Source organism: Cannabis sativa, chromosome 2, assembly GCF_029168945.1.
Source record: "Cannabis sativa cultivar Pink pepper isolate KNU-18-1 chromosome 2, ASM2916894v1, whole genome shotgun sequence".
Taxonomy (NCBI): domain Eukaryota; kingdom Viridiplantae; phylum Streptophyta; class Magnoliopsida; order Rosales; family Cannabaceae; genus Cannabis; species Cannabis sativa.
Window position 1 is genome coordinate 6,139,673 of NC_083602.1, and position 16,739 is coordinate 6,156,411.

Sequence of the window (16,739 nt, forward strand, 5' to 3'; positions counted from 1 at the left end):
GTGAGAAGGGGGAAAGAGAGAGAGAAAGGGTTGTTCAAACGGGAGGGGTATAATGGGGTTTTAGGAAAAAAAAATAACATATTCTACTAATATTAAATAGCTTAAATTTAAGAGAATAATTTTAGCTTAATAAATATATAATTAGTTAAATTTTCTATTTATAATATAATTAACAGAATATGATAAATTATTATATTATATGACAACTAATTGACATTAAAAATAAACTTAATAGTTGTTAAAATGTATATTTTTTCTTTTTAGTAAAAGCTTTTAGTGCCGTAAATAATAATTAATTATACTAATTTTGATAATATTGCTATTAAGCAATAAAGTTATTCAATGTTATTATAAGTCAATAATTTTTGTAAATAAATTTAAATTATCTTAAAAAAAATTATTAAGACATAAGAAAAAATAAATTTATTTTTTGGTAAAAAAAGTAATGTAATATAAGTGATTTCATGTTTAATATATTATTTTACTTCAATTTTATCTTAAAATAACAAAATACTTTGTAATAACTTTGTATAAATTTTGTTTTAAGATTATAACTTAATTATTTTTTTTAACAAATATAAAAGAAACAAAAATAACGCTGTTAATTCTATTTTTTTTTTTTTTGCCAATAATAAAAAGTTTAATGCTTTCTACATATCGAAATAATCTCCTTAATTTTAAAAAAAGAAAATAATCTCCTTAAAAATTAAGTTGTAATACTACTACAAACTGTACTTTTGGTGTCAGATATAAACTAACACTTATACATTTAATTTCGGTTCATAAAACCAACACCTATTCCACAGCGACAAAAAATGTCATTTTTTTTGTGTCAATTCTAAACCGACACTATTGAGTTTTGGTGTTGTTTTAAAACTGACACTTAAAGCATACATATTATGTTCAATTTAAAACCGATACCATTGAGTTTTGGTATCATTTTATAACCGACACTTAAAGGTTCTTTAGTGTCAATTATAAAACGACACCAAAAGACTTGTTTGTTGATATTTTTTCTTTTTGCTTTACTTTATAACCAACACTTAATTTTTTTTTGGATTTTTAGTGTCGGTTTTAAAACGACAGTATTATTGACATAAAAAAAATTACAATTATTTATCAATTTTCCCACCTACACGGTAAGATTTCAGAATTAACACAAAATATCAACAAAAATTAAATAGTAAGAACATCAAATCAAGTATACTTATACTATATTCAATAAATAGTATAACAAAGTACTATATCTATTCTGACTAATTGCAATAAGAAAAGTCCATCCTACTAAAAAAAAAAGTAGTTGTAATTCATGTGAGAACATGGACTATCCTCACCACTCTCAGTTGTGTTAACATGTTGAACTCCAGGTCCCCCAAAACGACACCGCTTAATACGAAGATCGAATTCATTAATTTAGACATGGGAAGAAGCATCACCCAAATCGAAATTACAACAATAGCAACAAATGATGTATGTCGACGCTTGTTACTGTCAAATAGGGCTGAGCATCGATCGATTTGGTCAGTTTTTTTCTATATAAAAATCCAGAATTCGATTTTCAGTCTGGATTGGTGCAATCTGAAAACCGACCGACCAATCCAAAAACTATCTTAAAGCCGACCGTTTTGAACCACTGTTTAGTCGGTTTAAACCGCCCAAACTGATTTTTTTTTTTTTTTAAAAAAAAAATTGATCCAATTTATTCTATAAACACATTATTCTACATTTTACAACTACAAACATATAAACTAATTGTTCAAAAACTAATTATCTTATTCTTTTAACTTTAATATTAATAAAATAATAATATATTATTATTATATATCATTAGTAACCACAATATATAAAGCAAAAAAAAAAACTTAATAAATTAATATATATGTATAACGATCGGTTTCGATTTTTTCAGTCAGTTTATTATCTATAAAAAAAACCAACTATTCAATGGCGGTTTTAACCATTAGCGGTTTTTTCAGTTTTCGGTTCTGTCAGTTTCAGTTCCAACATTGTTCGGTAGGTCGATTTTTTCGGTTTTTTGGAGTTTATGCTCAACCCTACTGTCAAATGGGGAGATCCTTACCAGCTTGTGCACTCCAACTTGTGCTTTAGCATACCCAAAAGCATAATCACTGTCTACTTTGATAGTTGCCCTCTGCGAAATCAAATTAAGAGTCAGAACCAAAAGATGTAAGATTAGCCAGATCTGTATGACCATAACATTAATACAAAGCTCCTTAATTTTAGTTTTTTCAGTGGAAAAGAAGTGATCATAACTTCATATCTTCTACTAAATATGATAGTAAAAAACTAGTAAATTAGGAAGCAGTAATGTATATTTCAAATAACCTCCATGTAACATGAGCAAGGATCTTGTTCCACTGCTAACAAAGTTTTAAGCTCTTTCTCCTTTGAAATCCTTCTCATCTTAAGCAAAGGTTTAATGATTGGAGAGTTCAAATTGAGAAGAAAAGCAATCTGTTTGGCAATTTCAAATGAAAACAGTCTAAAACTAAGAGAAATAAATATATTTTATTTACAGAAAACAAGAATCCACATAGAAAATAAAAAAGAGGATCTAATATTTGGTGTATCAGACAAATAAATAACCCTTTAGTTTCAGAATTGACCACTGAAAATAGTTTCAGAATTTTCTCCAAACTAGCATCTGCTACTTTCTCTGAATTTTCTTTTTGCAAAGACTTTTTATCTTCTACCTTAAATTTCCCAAATGACCGGAAACAGATCAGACTTGCTTGGAGTTCCAGGAAAGAATTCCATCGATCTGATCTGATCTTTCCTTCTCTTCTTGAAAATAAAAAACACAGTATTTAGCAAAAAGCTGGAAGCGAGTATTTATCATCCTTTTCTTCTCATTTTCCTCTTATAAGCAACCTAATCTCATTGGAAAAAAAGAAGTGCAACGATAGAGACAGCTATTGAGTAGAGAAAAACCTTGTAAATATAGGCATTCTCCCGGTATCTCTGAACATGCTGAGGTCTCATAGCAACGCCATAAGCGTCCCTGGTCAATACCAATGCCCATTAGTTTTCCATTTCAATAAAATATACCAAACCCCAGGCGTATACTTAAACAACTCAGATAGACTCTTTTTTTCTCTGAAAATAAAAAATCCCAATTAAATCTCTGACCGAAAAACCCAATGTTCAACATGGCTCAAATCAGCAGCAATACTTTGAGAGATCGCCAACTCTCCGTCGATTATAACATACACTATACGTAACCTCACTTCTACATCCCAAAACACCTAACATTGCATCAACACAATTTCAATTGACCAAAACCAGACCAATATTCGACCCAATAATTTTTATAAAAACAAAGTCAAAAAACAAAGAACTAAAAAAATACTTGAAAATTCACAACAATCAAAATTCTCATTAGCACAAACAGAGAAATCACTCCCTCAGACTCAACACACATATATAAATAAACAACTTATTCAAAAGAAATAGATATTGAGAGAAGGAGTACCTCTTGTGCTCAAAGGTGAGGAGAGGATTGAGTAAGGCTTTGGTGGTGGACATTATTTGGATTGGGTTTAGCGAAAAAAAGAGCCCCCACAATTCAGTTGGTGAAGATCTCTGATTTCTTCTACAACAAATCGAGTTTAGAGAGAGGCAGGAGAATTAGGTGGGGCAATTTGGTGCAGAGCGTTTCTGTTGGGTTTGAGAGTTTAAGAACGAGAGGGTGAGAGAGATTTGAGGGTCAAAGAGAAGAGATTAGGGTTTTAATTTTAAATCCCCTATGGTCTAGTTTTTGAACTAACACTTAAAAAGTTTATATAACCTCTTAAAAGGTTTATACAATCTCTTAAGAGGATTATATAACCTCTTAAGTCTCAGTTCTTAACTGAGACTAAAAGGGGTGTTTTGTTTTTAAAATTTTCTCTTTAACTTTTTTAAGTGTCGGTTTTGGCTTTAGTGTCGTATCGACACTATTGGGCTTTTCAAATGTCAATTTTAAACCGACACCTAAAATTAAAGGTACTCTTCTATAGTGTCAGTTTTTTCTAAATTAAACGAAACTCGAACCGACACCAAAAGTATCTTTTATAGTAGTGCTATGGTATTTTTTTAGCATAAATAAGAAAGATAAATATTTATAAATAAATAAAAAATCTATTTTAAAAAACGAATAGGAAAGAGAAATAAATTTATATAAAAAAACAAGTACCATTTAAAAATCAATTATGTTGATTTAATAGGAGAAAGAAACTACACCTTGCCTGCAAATGGCAACAAGGACATATCCAGACAAACTAGTCACCTATGATATCATCTATTTTGAGTTTGTATGACATATGACCATCCACGAGCTGCTTAAGACCTGCTTTGAGTTCAGGGATTCCTTCCTCCAAAACAGCACAAACAGGATATATAGGAGCACCTTTCACCCTTGTTTTCAGTTCTTCTAATACTCCATTTGTCCCTTCTTCATCGATTTTGTTTGCCACTATTAAACAAAGTCGATCAGATAAGCCTTCTTGATGGTGCTCAAGCTCTAAAACTAAGTCTCTTAGTTGTTCCCATGGTGGAATTCCTTTTCTTCCATCCAATCCAGCAGCCAAGTCCAACACATAAGCTATGACCCTAGTGCGCTCTATGTGGCGAAGGAATGCATGTCCAAGTCCTCGGTTTTCATGGGCACCCTTAATGAGTCCTGGAATATCAGCTACTTTGATTGATATGTCATCATAATTCAGATTCCCTAAATTTGGTCTCAGAGTAGTGAAAGCATAGTGCCCTACAGAAGGCTTTGCCCTTGATATGGCACCCAATAGTGTGCTTTTACCAGCATTTGGCATCCCCACAAGGCTCACATCAGCAATGCTTTTGAGTTCTAATACAAGAACTGCCTCTGAACCAGGTGCGCCAATGTTGAGAGACGAACTCTCATCAGATGCTTCCACTTCAGTGACTTTATCCCCATGGAGCACAGGATCTTTAGTTTTAGGCTTCTTTGAAACTCTGAATGTAGACACATTACCCAAACCTCCCTCACCTCCACTTGCAACAATTACTCTTTGACCTTGTTCTGTTAGTTCTGCGACATTACATTTCATTTCTGGTTCTTCCCCATCCTCTTCTTCAGAGCAAGATTCAGAAGCAGAAATAGAATTCAATTTAGGTGATACAACATGAGTGCTCTGCTCCACTTTTGGCAATTCCTTGATGCTTCTTTTAGAATGAGATGAACAACTAGTGTTCTCTGCCATACTTGGGTCACTAAGGGCAATTCCCTGGTCTGATTGAGATGCATCTTTAGAAAGTGTGCCAGGAATCTCCCAAGGATCCAACTCTCTTGAAGATTCTTTTTCAACAACGTAAGGAATTTCACCCTTTACAAGATGAATTACAGTGCCAACAGGTACTTGGACAACCTAACAAGTACAATATTTTCACATGGAGCTGTTACAATCTGGCTTAAGTCGAGTGACCAAACAAAAATAATAATAATAAAACTCGCGTATGGTATGCAAACAGAACAATTTAGAAATAACAACCTTATCAGCTCCTCTGGTTCCAATCTTATTCTTGGAGGATCCATGCCCTCCTCGATTCGCATTCTGCAAAACAATGTAACTGTAACTCAGATTTGTGAGTTTGGAGTATTAGGTATATATTGCTTGGGATTTATGGAAACAAAGATACCACATACAACGTGATGTTGCAAACCACTAAAGTCCCAAACTGTGGGGGAGCATTCTAATATCACATCACCGCCTCTTCCACCATTCCCACCTGCAATTGTTCCAGAGTTAAATGAAAAGACCAACAATGCTATAGGTGCTTCATATATTCGTCAAAGAGAACAATCATTAAGATATTGTGATTTGAAACTAACTTGAATTGACTAGAAACATGTAGCACAACATTCAACAACATCGTGATTACACAAAGACATTTATAACCCACCATCAGGTTTGCCACGAGACTCATGTCGGCTACGGCGAAAACTAGAGCAACCATTGCCACCTTCACCTCCTTTAGCATACAAGCTAAACCTGTCTATCATTCTCCTCTCCTGCAATAGATGAAGTACAAACAAATAATGATATTCATTAGCCAATCAATCTGATTTCAAGTTGCAACACAGCTTAAAGAGGAAGAATATCAATCAACCTGAAGAGGAGCAAGCTTTGATTTCTTGATGGGTGTGTCCGCATAAGAAGAATGAAACAGAAAGTTCCATGGAGTTTCTGAAGACTTTCTCAAGATTTTAAAGTGCCGGAGGGATTTGACACAGTGGGATAACATCCGTTTAGATAATCTTTATGTTAATCTATGGCAATGCTAAATCTCCTTAACCTATTCAAACCCAAACATATCCAAAAAAACAAACATGAAAAGAGAAAATTTTCTACTTTTTCCAGTGGCACAAAACAAAAGTAACAGAATTAAGAAAGATTAAAAAGAAATGCACCATTTTGAGTTTTAAGTTTGACCCTCGTTTTCCTATCTTCCCTAGTTTAAACATTTTATCCAAATTGAAAAAACAAGTGCAGCAAATAAGACTGTCAAATCAAACTAAAATATATTTAGAAGAAAAAGACTGTCCCAATAACTAGGTACACAATAAAACAAATTATGTACAAGTGTAAAACTTACATAGCCACAACATATACTCACGCACTGTGGTAAGACTCCTGTTTTCCATAGCCAAACGATCAGAGAAAAGGAAAAATAAAAGGCTTCATTTGAATATTAAATTATATACAAATGCCATAAACAATTAAACACGCAAGAGAATGAATAAAAACACATACTCAATTGACTTGTTAATGCGAGTGACTGAGCGAGGCCGAAGCGTGAGTGCGAACGAGCGAGGGTAAAAGGCGGTGGGGGCGACTGGGAACTCGACGGCTGAGCTGGGAAGGGTTTGGTTTGGAGAGGCAATTAACTGAAGAATTGGGCTTCAACAGAGGGGCCGAGTGATTCGTGAAAGTATAAGGGCAATTTTTAGGAGACAATTAGATAAGACAATAAAAAAATTACAAAGTGTTATAAATAGTATTAATTATGTGGATGTCCAAATCTTTTATTTATTACCATTAATGTACTCAACATTTTTTCTTAGTTTCTCTTTCTCTTAGTTTCTTAATATTTGACTCTTGTATGTGTATAAATAGGAGATCACCTATTGGAATAAAACACTCAGAAAATTCTCATTTCTTCTCTATTTTCTTTCTCTAAATTATAATATTACATAATACTAATATTTCATAACATGTTATCAGCACGAGCCTCTAACCAAGTTTTATCCATGGCAAACCTTGCAAAACTTGATTTTGTGGCACTTGATATTTCTGGAAAAAACTATTTGTCATGGATTCTTGATGCTGAAATCCATTTAAATGCTATGGGTCTTGGAGACACCATCAAAGATCAAAATACTGAAACAAAACAAAATAAGGCCAAGGCTATGATTTTCCTTCGCCATCATCTCCATGAGGGGTCAAAATCTGAATATTTAACCGTAAAAGATCCTCTTGTGCTTTGGCAAAATTTGAAAGAAAGATATGACCATCAAAAAACTGTCATATTGCCAAAGGCTAAGAATGATTGGTTGCACCTGAGGTTGCAAGATTTTAAATCAGTAAGTGATTATAACTCTGCAATGTTTAATATCACTTCTAAATTAATGTTGTGTGGAGAAAAAGTTACTGACTATGAAATGTTAGAAAAAACATATACTACTTTTCATGCCTCTAATGTGCTCCTGCAGCAGCAATATAGAGAGCGAAATTTTAAAAAATATTCAGAATTGATTTCATGTCTTCTAGTAGCTGAGCAGAATAATGAACTTTTGATGAAAAATCATGAATCTCACCCAACTGGGTCTGCTCCATTCCCTGAAGTGAATGCTACAATTGCTGACAATCATAATCATAGTCGTAGTCGTGATCATAATCGAAGTAATAGACGTGGTCGTGACCATAATCAAAGTCGCGGTTGTGGTCGCGATCGCGGTCGAAGCAATGTTTGGCATCGTAATGGTCAAAATAAAAATTCATATACTCCAATGAAAAGCACAACTACTGAGAACAAGGGAAAAGGTCCTCAAAATAATAATCATAGAAATTCTGAAAATTTATGTTCCAGATGTGGAATAAAAGGACACTGGGCACGTGCTTGTCGTACGGCAAAACACCTTGCTGATCTTTATCAAGCATCTGTGAAAGGAAAGGAGAAAATAGAAGCAAATTTTGCCTATCAAGATGATGGTTTTCTCAAAGAGCCTTTGGATATTACGCACTTAGATGTTGCAGATTTCTTTAATGAAGATCTCATTAATAACAACATGAATATCGATAATGGAGATGGGAATGTCCACAATTAGTCACTTTTCTTTGTTATGTTTTTTTTATTATTATCATTTATTTACTTTAAGGTGTTTATTTTATTTGGCATATTTATGTAATGAACTTTTATTATTTAAGCATTTATATTTTGAACTTATTATGTTTTTTTTGTTAATGAAGTAATGGACATTTGTCATTCTATACATGATTCTACAAATAATGGTGATGATATGTGTTTGGTGGATAGCGCAACCACTCATACAATACTCAGAAGTGATAAATATTTTTCAAATTTATCAAGAATGAAGGCAAATGTTAATACAATATCAGGCACTGCAAATTTAATTGAAGGCTCCGGAAGAGCCATTATATTGATGCCTAGAGGAACAAAAATTATTATAGATGATGCCTTATTATCCACCAAATCAAAAAGGAATCTGTTGAGTTTCAAAGATATACGTCGTAATGGATATCATATTGAGACAATAGATGAAAATAATTTTGAATATCTTTGCATTACATCTATTGTTTCAAGAAAAAAATGCATGATAGAAAAATTACCTGGTTTGTCTTCAGGTTTGTACGTTACACGTATAAGTACAATAGAAACTCATGTTATTGTGAACGAGAAGTTCGCAAACCGAAAAAAAAATTTATTTGTTATTTGGCATGACCAGGTTAGGCCATCCCGGTTCAATTATGATGCGTAGAATAATAGAGAACTCACATGGTCATCCATTGAAGAACCAAAAGATTCTTTTATCCAAAGGAGTTCTCATGTCTTGCTTGTTCTCAAGGAAAGTTAATCATTAAGCCCTCACCGTAAATGTTGGAATTGAATCCCCTGGATTTCTTGAACGAATTCAGGGCGACATATGTGGGCCTATTTGCCCACCATGTGGACCATTCAGATATTTTATGGTATTGATAGATGCATCAACTAGATGGTCACATGTTTGCTTATTATCTACTCGTAATGTAGCATTTGCAAGATTGCTTGCTCAAATAATCCGATTACGAGCACAATTCCCAGACTATGCAATCAAGACAATCCGCCTTGATAATGCTGGTGAATTTACATCACAGGCTTTTAATGATTATTGTATGTCAATAGGGATAAATGTTGAACATCCTGTTGCTCATGTACATACACAAAATGGTCTAGCAGAATCATTTATTAAGCGCCTCCAATTAATCGCAAGACCATTACTTATGAGAACAAAACTCTCAATTATAGCTTGGGGACATGCTATTTTACATGCTGCGGCACTTGTACGCATTAGGCCAACATCATATCACAAATTCTCCCCACTACAATTGTCTTTTGGTCAGGAGCCAAATATTTCCCATCTAAGAATCTTTGGTTGTACAGTATATGTTCCGATTGCTCCACCACAACGAACAAAGATGGGTCCTCAAAGGAGGCTGGGAATATATGTTGGGTATGAATCTCCATCTATCATTAAATATCTCGAACCCACAACTGGAGATGTATTTACAGCACGTTTTGCTGATTGTCATTTTGATGAGACAAGTTTCCCAGCTTTAGGGGAGGGGAAAAGAAACAATTTCGGAAAAAGAAATTATATGGAATGCACAATCATTATCTCAATTTGATCCTCGTACAAATCAATGTGAACTTGAAGTTCAAAGAATAATTCATTTGCAAAATATTGCAAATCAATTACCAAATGCATTCACTGACCCAAAGAAAATTACAAAATCACATATTCCAGCTGAAAATGCTCCAATTCGAATTGAAGTCCCAGAAGGACAATTAATTAATGATTCTAAAGCACGTTTGAAACGTGGTAGACCAGTCGGTTCCAAAGATAAAAATCCTCGAAGGGAGCAAATAATCAAGATGGCCCTAATGAAGAGGCTGAAAATTTCGAGGAAGATGTTGACATAAACAAATCTCTTGAAGAGATTCAGGTACCTGAAAATATTAGCAATAATGAGATCTCAATAAATTATGTCAATACAAGAAAAGAATGGAACCGACTTGAAGTAATTGTCGATAATATTTTTGCTTATAATGTAGCGCTAGAAATTATGAATGAAAACGAGGATCTTGAACCAAAATCTATCAAAGAATGTCAAAATAGAAAAGATTGGCCAAACTGGAAAGAAGCAATTCAAGCAGAATTGAATTCACTTGCTAAACGCAAAGTATTTGGACCTATAGTCCAAACACCTGAAGGTGTGAAACCCGTTGGATACAAATGGGTATGTTTACGTAAAAGAAATGAGAAAAATGAAGTTGTGAGATACAAAGCAAGACTTGTAGCTCAAGGTTTTTCTCAAAGGCCAGGTATTGATTATGAGGAGACATATTCTCCTGTGGTGGATGCAATAACATTAAGATATTTGGTTAGCTTGGCTGTGAGTGAAAAACTCGATATGCGATTAATGGATGTAGTCACAGCTTATTTATATGGATCACTAGATAGTGATATTTACATGAAGATCCCTGAAGGATTTAAGATGCCTGATGCATATAATTCAAGCAATCGAGAAATGTGCTCAATTAAATTACAAAGATCATTGTATGGATTAAAACAATCAGGACGCATGTGGTACAATCGACTTAGTGAATATTTATTAAAAGAAGGATATAAAAATGATCCTATTTGCCCATGTGTTTTTATAAAAAGTTCAAGTCCTGAGTTTGTTATCATTGCTGTATATGTTGATGATTTGAATATTATTGGAACTCCTAAAAACTTTCAGAAGCTGTGGAATATCTAAAGAAAGAGTTCGAAATGAAAGATTTAGGAAAAACAAAATTTTGTCTTGGTCTACAAATTGAGCATTTAAAATGTGGAATTTTCATTCATCAGTCAACTTATACTGAAAAGATTTTGAGACGGTTTTATATGGATAAATCACACCCATTGAGTAGCCCAATGGTAGTTAGGTCACTTGATGTAGAAAAAGATCCTTTTCGACCTAGAGAAGAACATGAAGAGCTTCTTGGTCCAAGTACCATATCTTAGTGCAATAGGAGCATTGATGTATCTTGCTAATTGTACAAGACTCCGATATAGCTTTCTCTGTCAATTTATTAGCAAGATTTAGTTCTGCTCCAACATATAGACATTGGAAAGGGATTAAGCACATACTCCACTATCTCCAGGGTACTATTGATAAAGGATTATTATATTCTAATAATTGTGGGTCACAACTTATTGGCTACGCAGATGCAGGATATTTATCTGATCCACATAAAGCCAGATCTCAAACTGGCTATTTGTTCACTTGCGGTGACACTGCTATATCCTGGCGATCAACAAAGCAAACTCTGGTGGCTACTTCCTCAAATCATGCTGAGATACTTGCAATTCACGAGGCAAGTCGAGAATGTGTTTGGTTAAGATCAATGACACAACATATTCGAGGAACATGTGGATTAACATCTAATAAAGAAGTACCAACAATTCTCTATGAAGATAATGCTGCTTGCATCGCTCAACTTAAAGGAGGGTACATTAAAGGAGACAGAACTAAACATATTTCACCAAAATTCTTCTTTACACACAATCTTCAAGAAAATGGTGATATCGATGTTCAACAAATTCGATCAAGCGATAATCTTGCAGACTTATTCACGAAGTCATTACCAACATCAACTTTTGAGAAGATGGTTCACAAGATTGGAATGCGTCGATTAAAGGATCTCCACGAATGCCAAAATGAGGGGGAGTAATTTCATACTGCACTCTTTTTTCCTTGACCGAGTTTTGTCCCACTGGGTTTTCTCGGCAAGGTTTTTAATGAGGCAGTTATTATGGACATCCAAGGGGGAGTGTTATAAATAGTATTAATTATGTGGATGTCCAAATCTTTTATTTATTACCATTAATGTACTCAACATTCCCTTTTTCTTAGTTTCCCTTTCTCTTAGTTTCTTAATATTTGACTCTTGTATGTGTATAAATAGGAGATCACCTATTGGAATAAAACACTCAGAAAATTCTCATCTCTTCTCTATTTTCTTTCTCTAAATTATAATATTACATAATACTAATATTTCATAACACAAAGAATTTTTTTTTACATTTTTATAATTTTTCATAAAAATAATACGAAAACAAAATTACATAAAAGCAACATGAAAATAACATATAAATAATAACAAAAAACAACGTACAGATAACAAAAAATCAACAACAAATTAACAAGAGTACAACATAAAAAGACTGTATTTTCTATAAATAAAATCAAAAAAATCGTAAAAATATTTAAAATTTCATAAAACCGTATTTTTATCATTTTTTTGTTATTTTTGTGTATTTGTGAAATAATCCCATTTTTATGAGTTTTTTCATAAATATGGAAAAATTTAGGTAGCTTTCGATAATACTTTTTTTAATAAGATTTTTTTACCATATACTTAAACTTCTAATTTTTTTTTTACTGTGAGTGGAATTATTTTCAAAATTTCTGTGTACTGTGTTAAGTTTTCACATTTATTCTACGATTATTTTTTAGTTGTTCTACTGTTATTTTTAATTGTTTTGTTTTGTTGTTTTATGTTATTTTATAAAAAGACAGTATTTTTGTAAAAAAATCCATGTAACAATAAAATTGTAAACTTTTACTCAAAATCCAATATTTTTGTGAAAAGCCCTTTTTAATCAGTTTTTTGTTTTTAAAATTGATAAAGTAAAATTATTTTTTGAAAAAATGTTCTATAAAACTGTTTTCATTTTTGAACTCTGACCAGACCCAGACCCAAATCCCCCCCCCCCCCTCACGGCCCTAGTGTTGAACTCGATCTCTAACCCTGGACTTAGACCCGACTTAAATAAAATTAAAAAATGAAAATGAACTTTAGTGAATATACTTTTATTTTCTGTTTTTAAAATTGAAAAATAAAAGTAGTTACAGAACGCATTTTTGTTTTTCAAAAACAAAAATTTTACTTTCATTTTGTGATTAAGAAATTATAAAACAAAAATGTTACCAAACGACACCTTAATAAAGTTTAATAAAATTTACTTTTATATATATGACATAAATAAACAATACAAAACATATAAGATTAAAAAATAATAAATAAATTTGATAAAACTTCTAATAATAAGAAAGAGTGTTCATCAAACTGTCCACACCGCACAAACTGCCTGTAACGCATCACACCGAATAAAAAATGTGGTTTGAAATTCTTTGCAGTGTAGTTGTAGTTTGCATTTTTGATTCCGACTGTCTTTGCGATCTCAAGACTAACAACTCTTGATTTGGATGAATGAAAGGCCTCAATTAAAGAACCCTCATGATCTTTAGCAACAAAATTGAAACCAAAATTATTAGATTCATTGAAGAGAGCACCATCTACGTTAACTTTGATTATGTTTAAACTTAGTTTACTTCACTGCTTATCTTTCTCACAAACATCATGATTGTTAAGAGAAAATCTACAAGAAGAATATTAAGCAGATATCCACTAATCTAAAGTGCGTTTTACAAGTGAGATCACTTTATCTACAGGTAAAACTTTTTGAAAAATGAGATCATTTTATCAACCATAGGTAAAGCTTTTTGAAAAAAAAAGAAGAAATTGTTATAAATACACAATATCTATTATGCTTAATAATTTTTTTTATGAATAATTTACGGCATAAATACTTAAGTTTAATTATCGGTTGTAAGTAAATATTAAAGTTTAATTTTTTACGGTGATAATACATAAGTTATATTTCTGAAATTCTGTAAGTGTTAAATGTGAAGTCATTATCCACGTGTCATTTTTTTATTGGTATATTAAAATTATTTTTTTTTAAAAAAATCCATGACATGAACCAATTAAGGATTACCACATGACAATTTACTTAACACTTAACAGTCAAGTAAGTACAGAAGTTTCAAAATTATAACTTATGTATTATTACCACAAAAAATTAAACTTAAGTATTTATTGCAACTGAAAATTTTCTTTTTATATGATTATTGTAGAAATACCCAAAAAACAATCAAAAATTGATATTTTTTATGGAATTTTAAGGTTTTTTTTTTTTTTTTTTTTTTTTTTTTTACATTTTTAAGATTTTTTAAAATTTTGTAATTTATGTTATATTTTTACAATTGAGAATTAAACTGAGAATTATACATATCATATTTTTAAGTTTTGAGTAATTTACGGTATAAATATTTAGGTTTAATTTTCAGTTACAATAAATACTTAAGTTTAATTTCTTGCAGTAATAATATCTAAGTTATAATTTTGAAATTTCTGTAGTTACCTGAATATTTTTTTTTTTGGGAAATTTCACTGTTATTATAGATTGAAATTATTTACAATAATAGAATAATATAAACAGGATAGGGAATTTCTCCTATTCAACTTATGTCATCATCCAACCCTAAAACATATTTAGCTAAACCATGCGCTGCTTGATTAGCAATTCGTTTTACATGGCTTACTAAAACCTGAATGTTTATATTTATGTTATACATAAAAAAATGAATGTTTATGTTAGGTGCTTTATATTTATCTTTTGAAGTTGAAATGAGCACACCTTATTTTATAAAAATGTGACATTCTCAACGTTGATTGGAGAGGCATTTGTTTTTCTTCGAAACTTTTGGTCTGCTAAGGGATCAACTGCAACAGGCTAGGACACTGACTACATTGATTGTTCGAGATCAATTGTAGAATGTTTTTTGATTTTTCGCTTTCTCATTTTTCCTTTCATTGTCTGTTAGATTTTTTTTTTCTCATACTGGTAGATTTCATTGAAAATAGCTAGATATAATAAGACTATTTTATTTTCGTGGTGGAAGGTATAAATGAAGATCATGGACTTGTGACACATTCATGAATATCATATCATTGGTTGGATGTGTAATATATACAATTTTCAATGTAAATGAAATATACATATTTAAAAATTCCCTCCTTTAGTTGTTAGGATATTATTTCAAAACTTAGTTTATATATTTGTTTCAAATAAAATCCCAAATAATTGGGGAATTACCCCATATGTTATTTTTTTAATTTTTTTTTTCAAATTTACGATTTGGGTTTCTAAAATGGTTGCAGTGCTAGTTGCAATAGAGGTTTCTGTACGCTTTTTTGTTGCAATTTATGTTGCAGCGCTAGTTGCAATAGGAGTTTCTATATGCCTAATTCCGTAAAAATGCAAAAAATGCAAAAAAAAAAAAAAAAAAAAACTATTTTAAAGTGTAAAAATGAAAAAACCCCAAAATAATTTATATCTATCTTTGAAATTTCTTTATTTTTTATTTATTTTTTGAAGAGATCTATTTTATATCTCTTATTAGTAGCTTAGAGAAATGTGGAGATTATAAAAAAGTGTAGAAAAATAAGTCTGCAAATATTATACAAGAAAAATAGATACAAATTATTTATAAGATTGTTGTGAACTAATTTATTGAACACAAATTATCTCAATGCGATTTGTAGTTGAACCATACTCTCACTATAGTTCATCTTGTCAACAAAATTGATGTAGTAACACTTAGAACAATATTTGAAAGAGAATTAAACTTCCTTACACAAGGAGAATAAATATTAATATCATATTTTATATTAAATATTCATAATATAAATAAATTAATATATTACTAAAAACAATTTAATTATAAGACTAAGTAGTACGTGCCTTGCACGTACCTTCTACCTAATATATATATATATATTTACGAATTTTTTTTACAGACTGTTGTTTACACGTTTTAAAAAATTGTTGTTTACACATTGTTTTCATACTGCGGAAATATAATATAATATTGCGACAACATAAAAATAATGTTGAAATAACATCAAGTTAATATCTTATTTTTTTAAGGCTAATTAAGATTTTTTTCCTCGAATTTTGACATGTACCAAATCATGCTCCCTGAACTTTTAAGGTCATTAAAAATACCCCATGAACTATTGAGATTGTTGAATTTAAGGACTTTTGTCCAATTTTAATAAAAAAATTCTAACATGAATGAAAGTTCAAGAGGCATGATTTAGTACATGTCAAAGTTCGAGGGACATGATTTGGTAGATATTAAAGTCTGGAAGCATGATTTAGTATATAAACAATCACCTAAATAGTAAAATTGAATGAAATTAGACAAAAGTCCTTAAATCAAACAATCTTAATAGTTTAGGAGAATTTTTAACGGCCAAAAAAATTCAGGGGTATAATTTGTTACATGTTAAAGTTTAGAGGGTAAAAATCCTAATTAACTTTTCTTTAATGACCTGAACTAATTAAGAACTCTCAAACATTAACTTGACTGTTAACGATCAGCTATCTATGAAAGTGTCCGAGTCAAAAATATAACTTTTTACCATAAAAAAATAAACTTAAATATCTATTTATAACCGAAATTAATTAGTAGTATTTACCGCGTAAATTATACTAAATTTTAATTAGTATATAGTGAAGGAAAATA

The 16,739-nt window shown here is 31.3% G+C and overlaps 1 protein-coding gene across 15 annotated transcripts; it reads right to left on the reverse strand.

Moving 5' to 3' along the window:
• Nucleotides 1-1,792: 1,792 nt before the first annotated feature.
• Nucleotides 1,793-6,974, reverse strand: LOC115719523 (probable GTP-binding protein OBGM, mitochondrial). 15 transcript variants are annotated; one of them, XR_009686082.1, is made up of 11 exons: nt 6,789-6,970; nt 6,631-6,668; nt 6,145-6,330; nt 5,938-6,046; nt 5,681-5,763; nt 5,526-5,588; nt 4,243-5,402; nt 2,952-3,022; nt 2,715-2,805; nt 2,347-2,475; nt 1,793-2,152 (listed from the first exon to the last, which is right to left on the reverse strand). XR_009686082.1 is itself a non-coding variant. In XM_061109995.1 (8 exons), the coding sequence occupies exons 4-8, from the start codon at nt 6,277-6,279 to the stop codon at nt 4,281-4,283; spliced, it is 1,512 nt and encodes a 503-aa protein (XP_060965978.1). In that variant the 5' UTR covers nt 6,280-6,330; nt 6,446-6,481; nt 6,631-6,668; nt 6,789-6,970; the 3' UTR covers nt 4,158-4,280. The 15 variants fall into 15 exon arrangements, 5 of the variants coding, with proteins under 5 accessions (XP_060965978.1, XP_060965976.1, XP_030504462.2 ...); XR_009686086.1 differs by lacking the exon at nt 2,715-2,805 and adding an exon at nt 3,151-3,266 and having other exon boundaries at nt 2,953-3,022; XR_009686085.1 differs by lacking the exon at nt 2,715-2,805 and having other exon boundaries at nt 2,953-3,022; nt 4,248-5,402.
• Between the last annotated feature and the right edge of the window lie 9,765 nt (nt 6,975-16,739).